This window comes from Crocuta crocuta, unplaced genomic scaffold (genome assembly GCF_008692635.1).
Source record: "Crocuta crocuta isolate KB4526 unplaced genomic scaffold, BGI_CrCroc_1.0 scaffold351, whole genome shotgun sequence".
Lineage (NCBI taxonomy): Eukaryota > Metazoa > Chordata > Mammalia > Carnivora > Hyaenidae > Crocuta > Crocuta crocuta.
In genome coordinates this window covers 526,768-544,035 of record NW_027530853.1, presented here as the reverse complement: position 1 = coordinate 544,035, position 17,268 = coordinate 526,768, and the positions used below count along the sequence as shown (strand labels likewise).

The following is a 17,268-nucleotide window of genomic DNA, read 5'->3' as shown; positions in this document are numbered from 1 at the left end:
GGTGCCCCAAGAGTGCTTCTTAAAATACATAGGGAGCGCCCTGGTTGCAAAAGCTTACGGTAGGCCACTTCTACAAAAGACCTACAGCAGTACCTGTTTCCACTAACAACAAATCCAAAGAAGGTTTCTGCTTTTAAGAAAAAAGACAAAAAGTGAAAGTAGCCTCTGCCTTGCAGCAAGCTGGCATGGAAGCTCCCGCAGTGCTAGGCGCTTCCGGGTATCGTGCTTCTTCTGGCCACAGACTGCGTGGCATCTCTGCCCTCACAACTCTGGGAGCATCTGTGCTTTGTCTCCCTTTCTTTTGTGTGTCCGTTAGCAAGCCCTGTCCCCAGGTAGCAGAAAAGCCCACGGTGGATTACTCTTTGGATCTGGGAACACTGAAAAAAGCCTTCCATATAAAGTAATGATTCAATTCAATTAAAACTTCGCTTTTATGCCTTTTCTGCTGAGGGGAGTTTTCATAAAGAGCACCCTTCTTTCAGATAGCAGGAAAACCTGTATTTGTCCCTGTTGTTTACACTTTACTCAGAACTTTAAAGACCTTTTTTGGTCACAAGCCACAGAATTTTTAAAGATCTTTTTTTGGTCACGAGCCACGGTTTAAAAAAAAAAATGGTTTCCCACTTTCATATAGGTACTTAAATATAGATCTCTGAAACAAAAATTTCATAAAACAATATCTACCTTTATGTGCAAAACATTCTGGCATTTTCTTTAAATCTTGGTCATGATCCACAAAACTGATTTCTGAGAACTCACAACCTGCACTTTTTACACCCAGTGTAAACTTTGTGAAGCCCCTCCATCTCCCTATCTCGTGTGGCTCTTAACACTGTGCTGGGTGACTGGCGTATGTACACCATTTATTGTGAGTTGTCCAAGGTCACAATCAGGTGACCAGTGCCCTTGAGATCTGGCAGAAGCTCTGCGCAGAACAGGGTTTTCCCTGCACAGCAAACACCTTAGCGTGACCCACAGGCCACAGACTCTCCCAGGGCTCGGAGATGCTGAAGAGAGGCGCAGGGGCCCCGGGGCAGAGAGAAGTCAGTACAAAATAGCTCAGAGCCTCTGGCCAACCAGAGGTGGCTTGACTCAGATCCACCTTCTCCCAGGTGATTGGCCCCGAGGGGGTTCCCAGCCCCCACCCCATCCTGGGGCCAGCCTCCTCCAGCAGGCACCGCCCCCAAAGGAGTCCCCCTCAGGGCAGTTCATCCTTCCTGGCTTCTGTGGGTGTGGTTTCTGACAGATTGCCTGGAGCTGCCTTGTCCCAGTCACCAGGAACTGGTCATTTCTGCCCTGGCTCCGAGCTAGAGACTTCTTCCTGGCAGGCTCTCCCCACGGCTTCTCGACATGGTCCTCAAGGAGAGGCTTGGGTGAGTTGGGGACACTGCCAGCGTGTGGGGGGAGATGGGGCGGGACAGCTGCTCTGGGAGGAGTCCAGCCTGGTGGCCAGAACAGCCAAGGAGGAGGCACAACGGCTGAGCCAGGGAGATCCTGGGCGTGGGAGACTCTGAAAGGGGACATCACTCAAGGGGTAGAGACCATCCATGGGGCCGAGCTGGGTGGGGGCAGACTGCATCCTGGGAGACGTGGATCCTGGGGGAGAGCGGGGTTACTCCCCTGACTTCCCTGAACTCTGAGCCCCCTTGGTGAGCGAGAGAAAGGCCTAGGGCTGCGTCCCCCGCCATAGCTGAGAGCTCTCTGTAGTCCCACTGGGACTGACCTTCCAGAATTGAAACTTATTCCCACTTCAGAACTAATGCTTGAACGCAAGGAGATTGGCGGGGGCAGAGCTCAGGGTGGGTTTGAAGGACCACCTGCTGCAGGTGGAGGTGGGGTGGAGGGGGCGCCTTTGAAAATACCTGCGCAAGCCATGTGGAAGAACGGGTCAGGCAGAGGCCCCCGTGGACTAGGCTCACCAGCTGGGGCATGGGAAGGGGCGGCAGGAGCTGGCAGGCGCCCACCCGGCCGTCACCCGGGCCACTTGGAGTCAGCTCTGCCTGGCTGCCTTGGCTGAGGCCCAGCGCCCAAGATAGGCATCAGCTTGCCCTACCGAGGTTGGGAGGGGGCTGACTAAAAGGGTCAAGATGGTGAAGGCTGAGAGCGGTCCACTCTAGTCTTTTCTTGCACCTGCGGTGTGGACAGGTGGTGTTTCCCAAAGTGTCCCTCTGGGGGTAGTATTGCTTCCGGGAGCCAGCTGCAGCCTGCCCTCCNTGGGGGAATATTCCCAGAGCCAGAGACCCCTGGGAGTGGAGCGTCAAGGTTGAGCTGGGGCCAGGTCATAAGGTACCCCAAATGCCACATTCTGGCTTGGGAATCAGACGGAAGTTCAGACCTCAGCTCCACCACTTAACCTGCTGTGTGACCTAGAGCAAGTGATTTAATGTTTCTGAGCCTCGGTGTATTTATAAGGTGGAGATAATCATGGCAACTCCTTCAAGGGACTGTGGTCAGACCTCAATGAGATAGGGACATAAAACACTCGGCAGGCAGAGTGTCTGCCTCGGTGAATATCCGAAGATATTCATGGAGTCCAGACCGAACGCTGAAGCAAACAGACTCTCGAGAAACAAGTCACAGTTTGGGAAAGAGAATGAAGACAAGGAACCTATTCATTGCTTCATTTGTTTACTGAACAAATAATCATGAATACCACCAACTATGAGGCGGGCTCAAGTTTGGCACCAAGAACACAAAGTCTCATAAAACAGCAGCCTGGCCAGGCAGAGGTATAGAGTTTGGCCAGGGCTTGAGTAGAGGTTTGCACAGGTGCGGAGGCCACACGGCGGCAGGTATTGGAGGGGGAGGTCGAGGAAGGCATCGCAGGGAGGAGGGTGGGCATAAAAGACTTTTCTGGAGCTTGGTGGTGGCTGATAGAAGAACAGCGATGTGGGCAAAGATACAGAGGTGGGGAAGACACAAAGTCATGGGCAAGTTTAAGGGACTTCATGGGATCGGGAAGGGGCAAGTTAGTACATAGTTACAGAAATCGAGATGGGAAGAAGGTGGGGGGGGAGGGAGAAGGAGCATGTCTGGTGGGGAGGCAGAAGCGAGAGAATTTGATGACATCGGGCTATGGGGAGCGAGGAAGTGGCCCCACCTGGGTAACTTGGGACCAGTCAGAGAAAACACACGGACGTCATGATTGCATTTACCACGATGGAGGAGACCTGAGTGGGGAGCAGGTTTCTGAGGAAAATCAAGAGTTCTTTTGACTTCAGTTTGAGACACTTGGGAGACATCCAAGTAGAGAGACCAGGTGGCCCCAGGGCCCCAGGGTGCCCTCTGTTACTGCACCCATGATGCCCAGAACAATCCCACCAGAGTACCCGGGCAGCGATTCGGCCCCGCCCCAGTTTCAGGAAGGAACCTGATCGACGGGTATCGTGAGACTTGTGGTCTTATCCCGTGCTCCTGGCACAGAATTCCCAAAAACCTGAGGGCCAGGAATGTTAGTGGAGGGCCAGGAATGTCTGTTAGTGGAGGGCCAGGAATGTCTGTTAGTGACCCTCGGTTGTCTCAGGATGGGGCTTAATTAATCACCTGAAAGACCTAGTGACTATAGACTTGGAACTGCAGCCCCACCCCCAGCCTCCTAGAAGGGAAGGTAGGGGCTGAAGACCCATTAGAAAAACTCTTGAACAACAATGTTTAGAAAGTTTCTGGGTTGGTGAATGAATGCATCCATATGCCGGGAGGGTGGCCCAGTCTGACTCCGTGGGGCTAGAAACTCCTGACCTCGCTCTATGTAGCACTTCCACTGCGTGTTCATGTGTACCCTTCGGATAAACCGGTAAAAGTAAGTAAAGTGCCCCCCTGAGTTATGTTAGCTGTTATGTGAGCAACTTACGGAACACGAGGAGGGGGTTGGGGAACCCGTGAGTTATGGTCAATCAGCCAGAAGTAGGGGTGGCATCTGCCAGGATTTGCAACTGGCATCTGAAGAGGGGGCCGTCTCATGGGACTGCGCCCTTGACCTGTGGGATCTGGCACTAACTCCAGGTAGATAGTATAGAAATGAATCGAATTGTTGGACACTCACTTGACGCTGGAGAACCGAACTGGTTGTTGGTGTTGGAAAACATCCCAGAACGTAAGGGGAAGCAGGACAAGAGAGGAGTGTAAAGAAACATTTTCCTCCATTAGACATTTAAAAAACAAAATTCACCTGAGTAAATTTGGAGCTCTAATTGGTTTTATTTAATGATCATGAACCAGGCAGTATCTCAGCAGACAGAAAGGAGCTCCGAGGGGGGTGTACGAAATGGAAGGCTTTTGTAGGGAGAAGGGGACGGAGGAAAGGAAGCTTCTAGCAAAAAGTAGACCGTTTCAGGATGCCTGGATGTCTCAGTCAGTTGAACGTCCAAATCTTGATTTCGGCTTGGGTCATGTTTTCATGGTTCGTAACTTCGAGCCCCACATGGGGCTGTGTGCTGACAGCACAGAGCCTGCTTGAGATTCTCTCTCTGCCCCTCTCTTGCTTGTGTGCCCTCATGCTTGCGTGCGCGCTCTCTCTCTCTCTCTCAAAATTAACTAGAAAAAAAATAGACTGTTTCAGGTAGGGTCACTTTTCTTTAGGGGAACGTGGCGGGGGTGGTCTATCAGGCCCATAAACTCACTAGTGCTGACCAGGTAATTCCAGACTGACTGGTTAAAAGTTACATTCCTGGGGGGCGCCTGGGTGGCTTAGTCGGTTAAGCGGCTGACTTTCACTTAGGTCGTGATCTCGCGGTTCGTGGGTTCGAGCCCCGCGTCGGGCTCTGTGCTGACTGCCAGCTCAGAGCCTGGAGCCTGTTTCAGTCCGTGACTCCCTCTCTCTCTGACCCTCCCCTGCTCACGCTGTCTCTTTCTCCTAGAAAAAAAAAAAAGTTACATTCCTGGGAGAAGGTGAAACTGCAGTCACATTAGGCACTAAGCTTGGGTCTGTTGACAGGAGGCTTTGTGTGAGTGACTCCATTTGGGGCCCTGTTGTTTCTTTTTTAGCAATTCCACCCACCCACCCCCCTTTGGATCAGACTCTCAGTTTAATTGAGAGACATGATCAAAATGTAAAGTGCCTCTCTCCCAGCTGTCAGTCCAAGTTCTCCCAGTTTTTGCTGGTCCTCTGTGTGTATTCACAGGCCATGACCTCAGGTTTACATTTTTTAAGTTAGTCATTCTCTTCATCTCCCTTTCTTTTTTGTTTCTTTTTTTTTTTTTTTAATACTTTTATTTACTTCTAGGAGAGAGAGAGAGAGACAGCGTGAGCAGGGGAGGGTCAGAGAGAGAGGGAGTCACAGACTCTGAAACAGGCTCCAGGCTCTGAGCTGGCAGTCAGCACAGAGCCCGACGCGGGGCTCGAACCCACGAACCGCGAGATCATGACCTAAGCGAAAGTCGGACACTCAACCGACTAAGCCACCCAGGCGCCCCACTTCATCCCCCTTTCTGATGTTCCAGCCTCAGGGAGGTCATTTGCTTGGTGGTCAGGGGCTTCGAACGTGCATTTAAAGTTTCTGAGAGAGTACAGTGCCCCAGGGCTACTCCTATGATTATTTAAGGAGGATACCTCTCCGTGTCTACAGCGCACCCAGAAGCCACGATCTCCAAGACCCAAATCAATCAAAATCGAGTAAGTCAAACAAAGACCGCATTGAAGGAGTCACCTTTTTAAGCCAAGTGGCTCGCTCAGCCATCTTATGTAATGGAGTTTCAGTGTCCCCAGAAGTGTTAATCCAGGTGCAAAAGGCAGTGTTGACCACAGCACAAACACCTCCTTGCTCGGCCCCAAGTTAATCGAGGGCTGTCCAATTATCACAAACCACCTTGGCCAGAGTCTCTAAGGATTTTCACCGCGCCGCCATTGCTCTAGCACTGGATTTCGCCATAACTCTGAAGAGTTCAGGAGAGTGCTGGTCACAGCCTCACTTGCTTCACGCCCAGCCAGGGAGTTCCGCACCTGCCTAAGGAAGCAAATCCTGAATCACAAAAGCCTCCTGTTAGGTCCTTTCTAACATGATGGTGTAAATTTAGGGGAGTTGACCCACAGCGTGTCTCAGTTTGTTGGTCAACAGTTAGGGGCACAGTCAGATAACCTTTAGGCAAGAGTCATCGCCTGGTTATGCACCAACCATCTAGGTATTCGTAGGACCAAAGGAAAATGAAAACGACCCCAGACACAGACCCTGTGGGAGCAGAAAGCATTCCTGCCAGGGTGGCCCTGTGAATGGAGTCCACCATCATGGACAGACCAGAGGTTTTGAAATCCAGCAGTCTGAAAGGTTACCTCCCTTTAGCCACGGCCTGGGAGATACAGATGATGGTGTTCTCTTTCCAGGCCAATGCCAGCATAAAGGAAAGAAAGAAGAGAACAAAGGGTTTTATTGTTAAAGTAGGAAGTCTCCATCTGGTGCCTTGGATGGAAGCAGTCTACCTGGTTGTCCCTCAGCTACTTCTCTTCCTCGTCAGTTTGATCTGGAAGCCTCCACATCTGCACAGGACCACATGTCAGGTGGAGCCTTCTTTAGTGTGAGATGTGTACCCAAGGGTCAAGTCCCTGAAGTCGGCTGCCATCAGGGTAGTGACCGGGACCTGGCACAGTCCCTTCCAGGGAGACTCAGGGCATTCTTTGTCCCTAGTGACTCCCAGTCAGAAGGGTGGGAGAAACTTTGAAGCATTTGTTTGGAGCGTTGTAGCCAGATATTTAAGGAAACTAGAAGAATTCAGGATCTAGTCCAGTTTACGGGCATTTAACAAAACCTCAAAGACAATAAACAGGGTTAGAATCTAGTATCTACAAAGGTACAAATAGAATTTTTGTCTCTACAATTACCCCCACTTACCAAATATAGTCACAGTAAGACTAATTTGTTTGCATTAAACCAACTTGATTATTTATATAAATGCAGTAAGAACAGTGGTTGATGGACCATACAAGCCCTTACGACGGCTTTGTTGGAGCTTTTCATAAGGATTTTCAGACTGAACTTTTAAGTCTCTGAGACAGGAAGCCAAGCCAAGGACTCAACAGTAGATTTCACCTAAAATACCTAGAGTTTGGGTGAATTCCTTTCACTCAAAACTTTGGTAATATAACCAATGCTTCCGAGGGTGTCTTACTATAAGGACCAGACTCTCAGAGAATGTATGCAAATAACTAACCATAGTGCCATGAAAAACAAAAACAAAAAACACTCAAGAGCTCCCAAATTCTGGAAGGATCAGGTAGGGAGAAAAAGTAAATGTTTAACCTTTGTTTACAAAGGTATACATTACTGAATTGCCGTAAGTCAGGCAGCTTAAGGGAAAAGGTTTCCTTAAATACGGAATAACAAAACATGAAGGAACCACGCAGTGTTTCAGACAAAAAGTCATAAAAAGTTGTAAGCATCCTTCTTGTTCATTCCGTCCCATGTAATCAATACTTGCTGTGTTTGAATCCAGTTTTCCTATTATTTCTGGAGATTTTTACCCATTTCGGGTTTATGATCTTAAACCTGTAAGAAACCTGTACTGAATCTCCTTAAAGATGAAGCACTTTTGCAAAAGCATCGGAGTGAAACTTACCATCTGTAAATGACAAAAGACTTAAAAATGGCCATCGCTAAACAGCGTTGACAAAGGAATTTGATTATTTCTGTAACATACAACATCTTAAGATAATAACCAGCCTTATGACTGATAGCATGATACCAGGACATGTCAGATTTCCAGGAATTGCACAAAATATCTGGAACATTTGCATACCTGCACAGATACAACATAAGGAAGGCTTCACATTACTTCTTATTTGACAATGCTCCCCACGTAATTTAACATGTCAAATTAGCCACGTTAGTTTGGTTTCTCTCTTTTCAAGAAGAGAGAACAATTCTTTTGTAGTTTTCCAAGGATCCTGTGGAAAATCTCAAAGTTACTTCCAGGTCAAAAAGACTTCCTTCAGGATTATATTGTAGGGGAAGGAGGGAAAGAGCTGGTAGAAGGTCTTAAAAATACTCGAGCAAATAAGGTCACAGGTTATTGTAGAGCATGACTGGTTATCTATTTAACCATAATGACAATTAGAGACTCTGTAAACACAGAGAGTTAAGTAGTTGTAAAACAAAAAAGAACTCTTTGCCCTCCTAATAGAAATAGAGAAGGCTTGGTTTTCTTAACTAATCAAAGATCTGATAGGAAACACAGGAAATTATTTTCACAGGACATAAAACCCTTTCTAGGCAGATTACTTATAGGTAAAGAAAAACCCCTGCCTTCTCTTATCAGGATCTTATCTTTCTTAGACCAACAGTCTAAGAAAACTGTCCTTTTAACAGAGAGGAAACCAATTTTAATTTTGTTTCCATGTACTTTTTTTTTAAAGGTTTTTTGTTTTGTTTTGTTCTGTTTTGAAGAGAGAGAGAATGAGCGGGGGAGGGGCAGAGAGGAGAGAGAGAATCCCAAGCAGGCTCTGCGATGACAGCACAGAGCCCGATGCAGGACTTGAACGTTGCAATCACGACCTGAGCCGAAATCAGGAGTCAGACGCTTAACCGACTAAGCCACCCAGGCGCCCCTGATTTTCTAAACTTACTTATATCCATTCCAGTCTTAGCCATCTTGACCACACCTAAAATCCTTTTCCCAAGATTCCTTTTCAACAGACCATCTGCAACTTTCTTTTTTACCAGATTTTGTCCTGTTTTTCCTCTTTCCCACTCTGAATAACCAGCCTTACTTTTAGGGCAAAATAACTTTCTTTTCCCTCAACAAAAATGCATTTTCATTCCTCATATCTTCTCTTGCCGAAAATGTACATGTACTACTTTCCTTTCATACAGGGAACTTTATTTCTAGTAGTTTTATTTCTCTTCTGTTAAGAATTACATTTGGCCAGGGGCGCCTGGGTGGCTTAGTCGGTTAAGCGTCCGACTTTCGCTTAGGTCATGATCTCGCGGTTCGTGGGTTCGAGCCCCGCGTCAGGCTCTGTGCTGACTGCCAGCTCAGAGCCTGGAGCCTGTTTCAGTCTGTGACTCCCTCTCTTTCTGACCCTCCCCTGCTCACGCTGGCTCTCTCTCTCTCTCTCCTAGAAATAAATAAAACATTTAAAAAAAAAAAAAAAAGAATTACATTTGGCCAGGGATGCCTGGGTGGCCTACTCAGTTAAGTGTCTGACTCCTTTTTTTTTTTTTAATATTTTTTATTTTATTTATTTTGAGAGAGAGAGAGCAGGAGAAGGGCAGAGAGAGAATCCCGAGCAGGCTTCAGGCTGTCCACGCAGAGCCCGACGTGGGGCTTGAACTCACAAACCATGAAGTTATGACCTGAGCTTAGATCAAGAGTCAGATGCTTAACCAGTTGGGCCACCCAAGAGCCCCAAGTGTCCAATTCTTGATTTCAGCTCAGGTCATGATCTCACAGTTTGAGTCTGAGCCCTGCATTAGACTGTGCTGATAGCGTGGACCCTGCTTAGGATTCTCTCTCTCCCTCTCTCGCTGCCCCTCCCTTACTTACTCTTTCGCTGTCTCTTTTTCAAAAATAAATAAACAAACACTTAAAAAAAAGAATTACAGTTGACCCTCAAACAACATGTCTTTGGACTACACGGGTCCACTTATAATGGATTTTTTTTCTCAATACAGTACAGTACTGTAAATAGTTTATCTTCCTCATGATTTTTTAAATAATATTTTTTCTCTACCTTACTTTAAGAATACAATATATAATACATAGAACTTACAAAATAGGTGTTAACGGACCGTTTATATTATCAGTAAGGCTTCTTGTCAACAGTAGGCTATTGCTAGTTAAGTTTGGGGGGGGTGTCAAAAATTATATGCAGATTTTTTACTGCAAGCGAGGGTCAGCGCCCCTAATCCCCACATTGTTCAGGAGTCAGTGCTTGCTGGAGTTTACATTTCCAGGAGATGACCCAGACCTGTCTCCAGGAGAGTCCTGGGAGAAGACCAGGTGGAATATTTACATCTCGAAGTTATCGGGAAAGAATGCAAAATCCTCCTAGGACACCTGTTCCCTACGGCCAGAGTTGTGACAGTACCTGCAGGTCTTTTGAGATGAATAAGGGTCAGGTTAATTGTTACAAAGAATGAGTGGACTTTGAATTGTCTCTAAAGCAAAGCCGCATTTCTGGTCTTGCAAAGATTTGTAGGATAAAGGACAGTGGCTTCCAACTCCTCCGAGAATTATGTTGTATCCTGGACATCTTCCAAGGGCTGACACACCCATCCACCTAGGTCAGAATGGTTTTCTCTTCCTCTGAGTACATTTAGCTTAAAGGAGAAGGTCTAAAAGAATTTATATCCGGCCCTGAATATCAGCTGTCATTTTGGCCAAGTTTCTGACCACAGAGTTATCAAATCCTTTCAGATATCGTGTCAGGTTTCAGCCGGGACACACAGTAAATATTTCTGGCAGTAGAAAACCACCCTGCAAATCCAAGGTACCCTCAAAGAAGGTGCAAAAGATACTATCTTCATAAGATCTAGAGCCATTTCCAAAGATCAAGAACGATTGCCTAGATTTGGAAAGGAAGGGACAACATGAAAACTTTTTTTTCCCCCTTTCTACTAAATACTAGGAGATCCAGGAGAGCTGACCCTGGTAAGAATATTCTCACGTTTAGCTGGCTTCCCCAGCCTTTCCCAGGCTCGCATTTGCAAGCCCCAAGCAAGGTGTAAAGTAGAGAGTGTAGGGGCACATCCAACTTCGGCTCAGGTTGTGACCTCCCAGTTCAGGGGCTCAAGCTCCACATCAGACTCCATGCTGACAGTGGAACCTGCTTGGGATTCTCTCTCTGTCTTTCTATGCCCCTCCCCCACTTGCATGCGCGCTCCCTCTCTCAAAATAAACTTTAAAAAAATAGAGAGTGTAGCTCCAGTATCTACCAGAATTTAGCCAGTTTTTAAAATTAGTTTTAATTTTATTATTTTTTTCAGTGTTTATTTATTTTTGAAAGAGAGAGACAGACAGAACATGAGTAGGGAAGGGGCAGAAAGAGGAAGACACAGACTCTGAAGCAGGCTCCAGGCTCTGAGCTGTCAACACAGAGCCCAATGTGGGTCTCGAACCCATGGACTGGGAGATCATGACCTGAGCCGAAGTTGGATGTTGAATAGACTAAGCCACCCAGACACCTCTGGGAACCCTTGCTTTTAAGTGCACTTCTTATATAAGTGCTCTTGTCTAAATGGAATGTTCTCCAGGGCACCTGGGTGGCTCAGTCAGTTGAGTATCCGGCTTTTCATTTTAGCTCAAGCCATGATCCCAGGGTGGTGGGATCAAGCCCTGTGTCAGGCTCTGCACTGAGTATGGAGCTTGCTTGAGATTTCTCTCTCCCTCTGCCCCTCTCCCCACTGCTCTCATATGCCCTCTCTAAAAATAAAGAAAATTTTATTTTATTATTTTTTAAATATTTTTATTTTATTTCTGAGAGAGAGACAGCGTGAGCAGAGGAGGGTCAGAGAGAGAGGGAGACAGAATCTGAAACAGGCTCCAGGCTCTGAGTTAGCTGTCAGCACAGAGCCCGACGCGGGCTCAAACCCACGAACTGTGAGATCATGACCTGAGCTGAAGTTGAACACTTAACCGACTGAGCCACCCAGGCGCCCCAAGAAAATTTTAAAAATAAACAAATAAAGAAATAAGTGGAATCTTTTCCATAATGTCAGTTGTAGTTCTAGGTTGCTTCAGTAAAATTTTGCCATTCTGTGGGTATCTATAGCTTTCAGGACTGCAGTTTTAGACACAGAATAAGTCAGCATACTGGAAGATGGTGTGCTCAACTCTTGTAACATTTTTTTTTTAACGTTTCTTTTTGAGAGAGAGAATGTGAACAAGTGGGACAGGGGGCGGAGAGAGAGGAAGACACAGAATCCAAAGCAGGATCCAGGCTCTGAGCTGTCAGCACAGAGCCTGATGCGGGGCTTGAACTCACAAGCTGCCAGAACATGACCTGAGCTGAAGTCGGACGCTTAACCAACTGAGCCACCCCGGTGCCCCTCAACTCTCGTAATTTAAGAATCTTAGTAGTAATATTAGTAGTAGTTGTTGTTGTTTTCTTTTTCAGCTAAGCCTTTGGGTCTCTTAGAACCAAACTAATACTTAAAAGGGATGTGCCAAAGACTGGGAATTGTGTCATGCTTTACGGTGTACCTTGTTGCATGGAGGTTTTCTTGAGGTTGGCAAGTGTGAATCTTCACCTAACCTAACACATGAGTTTGGGGTCGGGTGGCAAGTGCTCTAACAGTTTTTAAATGTTTGACCCACGCCCACCAACTTTTGCAGCCTTTTGTCTTCTGAGAGTCCCATTAGCAATAGCCTTTCCCTGATGGTCATGACAGAAACCAACAGTGACCAAAGAAATGGGACTGTGGGCACAGCAGTAACCTGCGGACCGGCCGGTCAAGGGATGGGGGAGGGCTGAATCACAGACCCCAAAGAGCTAAGTCCAAACAAATGGGGGACTAGGGCTGCCACTGGCAGTCCCCAGTGTGGAATCTGGGGACAGAACCAAAGGTCTGGGGTTTCTAAGCAAACGGGGGTATTTCAGGCTAAACCAAGGACTAGGGGCTTGGGTTCTGGGCGGGGCTGTCTGTGAGCCCAAGCTGAGCGGCCCCAGACTGCAAAGGCAATTAAATCAAGAGCCTGGTGCAAAGACAGCGAGCTCAGATCCAAGAGGACCTTAACCCTCAGAAATGGTGAGAAAGAGGGGCGCCTGGGTGGCTTAGTCGGTTAAGCGTCCGACTTTCGCTTGGGTCATGATCTCGCGATTCGTGGGTTCGAGCCCCGCGTCGGGCTCTGTGCTGACTGCCAGCTCAGAGCCTGGAGCCTGTTTCAGTCTGTGACTCCCTCGCTCTCTGACCCTCCCCTGCTGACGCTGTCTCTCTCTCTCTCGCCTAGAAATAAATTAAAAAAAAAATCAAAAAAAAAAAAAAAAAAAAAAAAAAAAAGAAATGGTGAGAAAGAGAATACAAAGCGTTCGAGGGTACCGCGCCTGTGTTTCTCATTGTCCCCCAAAGCCACCAGAAGTCTCCTGGGATCCCGTCACCGCCACCAAATCTGTTAAAGACCAAAATTCAATGGAGTAAATTTGAAGATCTAATTGGCTTCGTGTAGCAATCCATGAATCCGGCAGCAGCACCTCAGCAGACAGAAAGGAGCTCTGGGGGGGCTGTTCCAGGAAAGCTTTTCCAGGCAGAAGGGATTGGAGGGAAGGCAGTTTCTAACAAAGAGTGGCCTGCTTCAAGCAAGGTCACTTTCTTTTTTGGGGGACAGTGGGGGGCCCATCAGGCAGATAATCTCACTAGTGCTGACCAGGCAATTCCAGACTGACTGGTTAAAGGTAAATTTCTGGGAGAAGGTGAAACTGCAGTTAGGTAGGGTTTGCTGACAGAGGCCTTAGTATGAGTGACTCCATTTGGGGCCTGTTGTTTCTTTAACAATAACAAAAGTAACACCTGCTCATTGTACAGCGGGACACGAGAGAAGTATATCCGGTAGAAATCCCCTCTTCCCTCAAATCTCAGCCCCCCAATAAGTGGCGCATCTCCTTCAGAATCCATGCCGCCTACTAGCCACCAGCCAGCCCTATGTGGCTAATTCCAATTGAAATGTGCTATAAATCTAAAGTATACACTGGGTCTAGTATTTAGACTAATATAAAACAAGAATATAAAATATCGCCACCATTTTCACATGGATTATATGTTGAAAAGATATTTCGGACATACTGGGTTAGATTAAAATATTACTAAAATTAATATCAGCTGTTTCTTTTCACAATTTTTTAATGTGGCTACTAGAAAATTTTAATTTCTATATGCGGCTCATATTGTTTTGTTTTGTTTTGTTACCTTTTTTAATGTTTATACTTATTTTGAGAGAGAAAAGAGAGAGAGAGCGTGTGCGAGCAAAGGAGAGGCAGACAGAGAGGGAATCCCAAGCAGGCTCTGCGAATGCGAGCACAGCTGGATGCGGGGCTCAAACTCCTGAACCACGAGATCATGACCTGAGCTGAAATCAAGAGTCGAACCCAGGTGCCTCTCATATTGTACTTCTATCGGATAATGCTGTTCCACATCTTTCCCTACACGTTTATGAAAGACCATAGATATGCATGTCTGTACATGTGTGGGCACATTGGTATAGGGGCTTTCCCCTCACAGAAGGGAGATCAGCCTCTGTGTATAGAGTCCGGTTATTTCCTTTTCCACTTCACACATCAGGACCTCTTTTCCAGACAGTACACAGAAATCCACCTCAGCCTTTTCAGGGGTCCCATTGCTTTCCATAGCATGGGTGTGCATAATTCATTAATCGACTTGCTGATCGGGGCACCTGGGTGGCTTAGTCGGTTGAGCGTCTGACTTTCGCTTAGGTCATGATCTCACGGTTCGTGGGTTCGAGCCCCGCGTCGGGCTCTGTGCTGACTGCCAGCTCAGAGCCTGGAGCCTGTTTCAGTCTGTGACCCCCTCTCTCTCTGACCCTCCCCTGCTCACGCTGTCTCTCTCTCTCCTAGAAATAAAAAATTAAAAATTTAAAAACAAAAAGCACACACACACACACACACACACAAAATCGACTTGCTGATCAACCCTCGGGTTGCAGAGATGTCCATTCACTCTTTGAAACAAAGCTACAAGACCGTCCTCGGTCTACCCACTGTGAGTCTCTATTTCCAGAGGCGGGAAAGCCAGGTCAGGGGAGAGCACTTCGAATGTGATAGCCAAGGAGCCTGATTCTCTGAAGGCTTTTTGGACAGGGCTGCGAGGTACAGGCTTTATCTTGCAGGCAGTAGGAAGGCTTAACACTTGTTTAGTTTCGTTTTGTTTTTCTAAATTGCTAACTCTGTATTTTTCCTTCGTTAAAAAAGCATATTAGCACATGACAAACAATTGGGAGGAAAAAAACATAGGAACAAAAAAGCCCTACTATAACTTATTGCATAGGTACTTAAGTTTTCCTTTTTAGTCTTATTTTCTGGTGCATGTTTTATTATTTTTTTAAATGTTTTATTTATTTCTCAGAGAGAGAGAGACAGCGTGAGCAGGGGTGGGTCAGAGAGAGAGACACAGAATCTGAAGCTCTGAAGCAGGCTCCAGGCTCTTAACTAGCTGTCAGCACAGAGCCTGACACGGGGCTCGAACCCACGAACCGTGAGACCATGACCTGAGCCGAAGTCGGACGCTTAACCGACTGAGCCACCCAGGCGCCCCCTGGTGCATGTTTTAATTCCTGCTAAATTATAATCCTACTGCCCAGGGGCGCCTGGGTGGCTCAGTCAGTTAAGCATCCCAATTTGGCTCAGGTCATGATCTCATAGTCCATGAGTTCGATCCCCACATCGCCTTCTGTGCTGACAGCTCAGGGCTTGGGATCTGGAGCCTGCTTCGGATTCTGTGTCTCCCTCTCTCTCTGCCCCTCCCCCGCTTACACTCTGTCTCTCTCTCAAAAACAAACATTTAAAAAATTTTTAATAAATAAATACAAATAATCATCCTGCTCCTTGACTTTAGAACCTGCTTTCTTCATCTAAGGTTTCTGTGGAAGCATGTTTCCACGTGGCCACAGGGTCAGCGGGAAAAGGTTTATTTAGTCGGTGGGCTGGCCGTCAGGGCCTTCTCAGCAGCCTGCCTAATGCCTTCTCCCTGGGCTCCTAGTCAGGATCCCAGCAAGCCCAAGTGCGCCTCATATAAAGGAAACACACACTCCACCAATCCCAGCCTCTCAGCCCCCTCCAGTCACCATCCTCCTCCCTCCTTCCCGCCACGCTGATGAGGAGACTGATGCAGCCGACCATGCAGAACTGGTGGACTTTGATCCAAATCAGGAAAGGCAGAGCCATTACAATGGAGAAGCATATGAGGATGATGAACACCACCTAGGGGAGGTGTTCCATGTCAGACCTCTTAATGGGGCCCATGAGTAACACTGCTGGCATTTTATATGCAGTAATAAATGAGTGAAGGACTGTAATTGTATATCATCAACCCACGCCCCTGCCTCCACCACTGCACCTCTACTTAGTCCTCCCCACCCCACCACCAATGCCCTGGGTCAAGAGAGTTGCCAGTAGCCTGGAGCTGCCTTCCNCCTCCCCCCCCCCCCCCCCCAGGGTCCAGGCTCAACAGTTCAGCTGGGGTACTTTTTTTCAAATAAAAACCTGACTGCATCATTCCCTAGAGGAAGTATCCTTCAAGGCTCCCTATGGTTCTCAAGAGGAAGCCCAAACCCCTTACCCTGGAATGCAGGTGGGGTGATCTGGCCCTGGCTTACCTCTGGCCTCACCTTTCCCCGCTCCCGACCTGCACTCCACCCTGCAGAGTGACCCGCGGTGCCATGCACATCCCATGTTTTCTCTCCCCTCTCACTCTGTACATTGTTTTCTTCTCACAGACCTCCCTCCCCGCTCTGCTGCCTTCTTTGCGTGGATAACTTCTAATCGTTAGAGGCCACCTCCTCCAGGAAGCCTCCCCAACTTCCTCCCCAATCTGTCAAGGCTCAGTTGCCATCCTCCAATTTACCCTACTAGCATTTGTATTTATACGGATTATATATAGCCTTGACTGTGCTGTGTTCCATTCATCTGTTTGAGATCTGTCATCTGACTTATTCCCTCTCTTCCCAACCACCCACATCTTCCTGATTCCATTCCCTTGAAGATAAGGTCTGTGCCTTGCTCACCTCTGAATCCGTGACCTAGCAAGTGTGTGATTCTGAGCTCGTGCCCGATAAATAGGGTGTGAATACATGCATAAGCAGAAACCAGTGAACATCTTGATGTGTAAACTTTTTCCATCCTGAAGATGATTTTTGAACAGACTCCCAGAAGTTGAGGTGATTGGATTAAAGGGTGGGAACAATGAAAGCCTCAATCCCCATAGCTAAGTAGCTTTCCAAAAAGATCTAGCAATCTTCACTCCCACCAGCAACTTCTAAGAGTGCCTGTCTCACTGTATACTTTGAGGCGTGGCTATTTTTTGTTTTTGTTGTTGTTGTTTTTTTAAAGCTCATTTTATAGGTAAAACATGCCAGCCTGTGCTAATTTGGATGTCTTCGTTTACTAAAGAGAGTGAACATTTCCCCACATATTTGCATTCTAAATGTATTTCTTCTTGGATGATTGGGCAGGTGGTGTGGACACTGTGAAGGCAGGTGGGCATTTTACAGGATGACTTTGGGGGCTGTGTAGGAAGGAGCTGGGAGCAGGGAAGTTGATGTTTCAATGGTCCTGGTGAGGGATGTGTAGGCAGAATCACTGTGGGGGTCTGGTGCTGCGGCGGGGGTGGGGGT

The 17,268-nt window shown here is 47.3% G+C and overlaps 1 protein-coding gene across 1 annotated transcript in view; it reads left to right on the top strand.

Annotated features, from left to right (window-relative positions):
* The first annotated feature begins 970 nt into the window (after window positions 1-970).
* Window positions 971-17,268, top strand: part of A3GALT2 (alpha 1,3-galactosyltransferase 2) — a 19,395-nt gene continuing 3,097 nt past the window's right edge. The window contains exon 1 of the mRNA XM_077769445.1: window positions 971-1,373. Coding sequence (XP_077625571.1) covers window positions 1,351-1,373 — 23 coding nt within the window. The 5' untranslated portion in view covers window positions 971-1,350. The remainder of the gene's footprint in view (window positions 1,374-17,268) is intronic.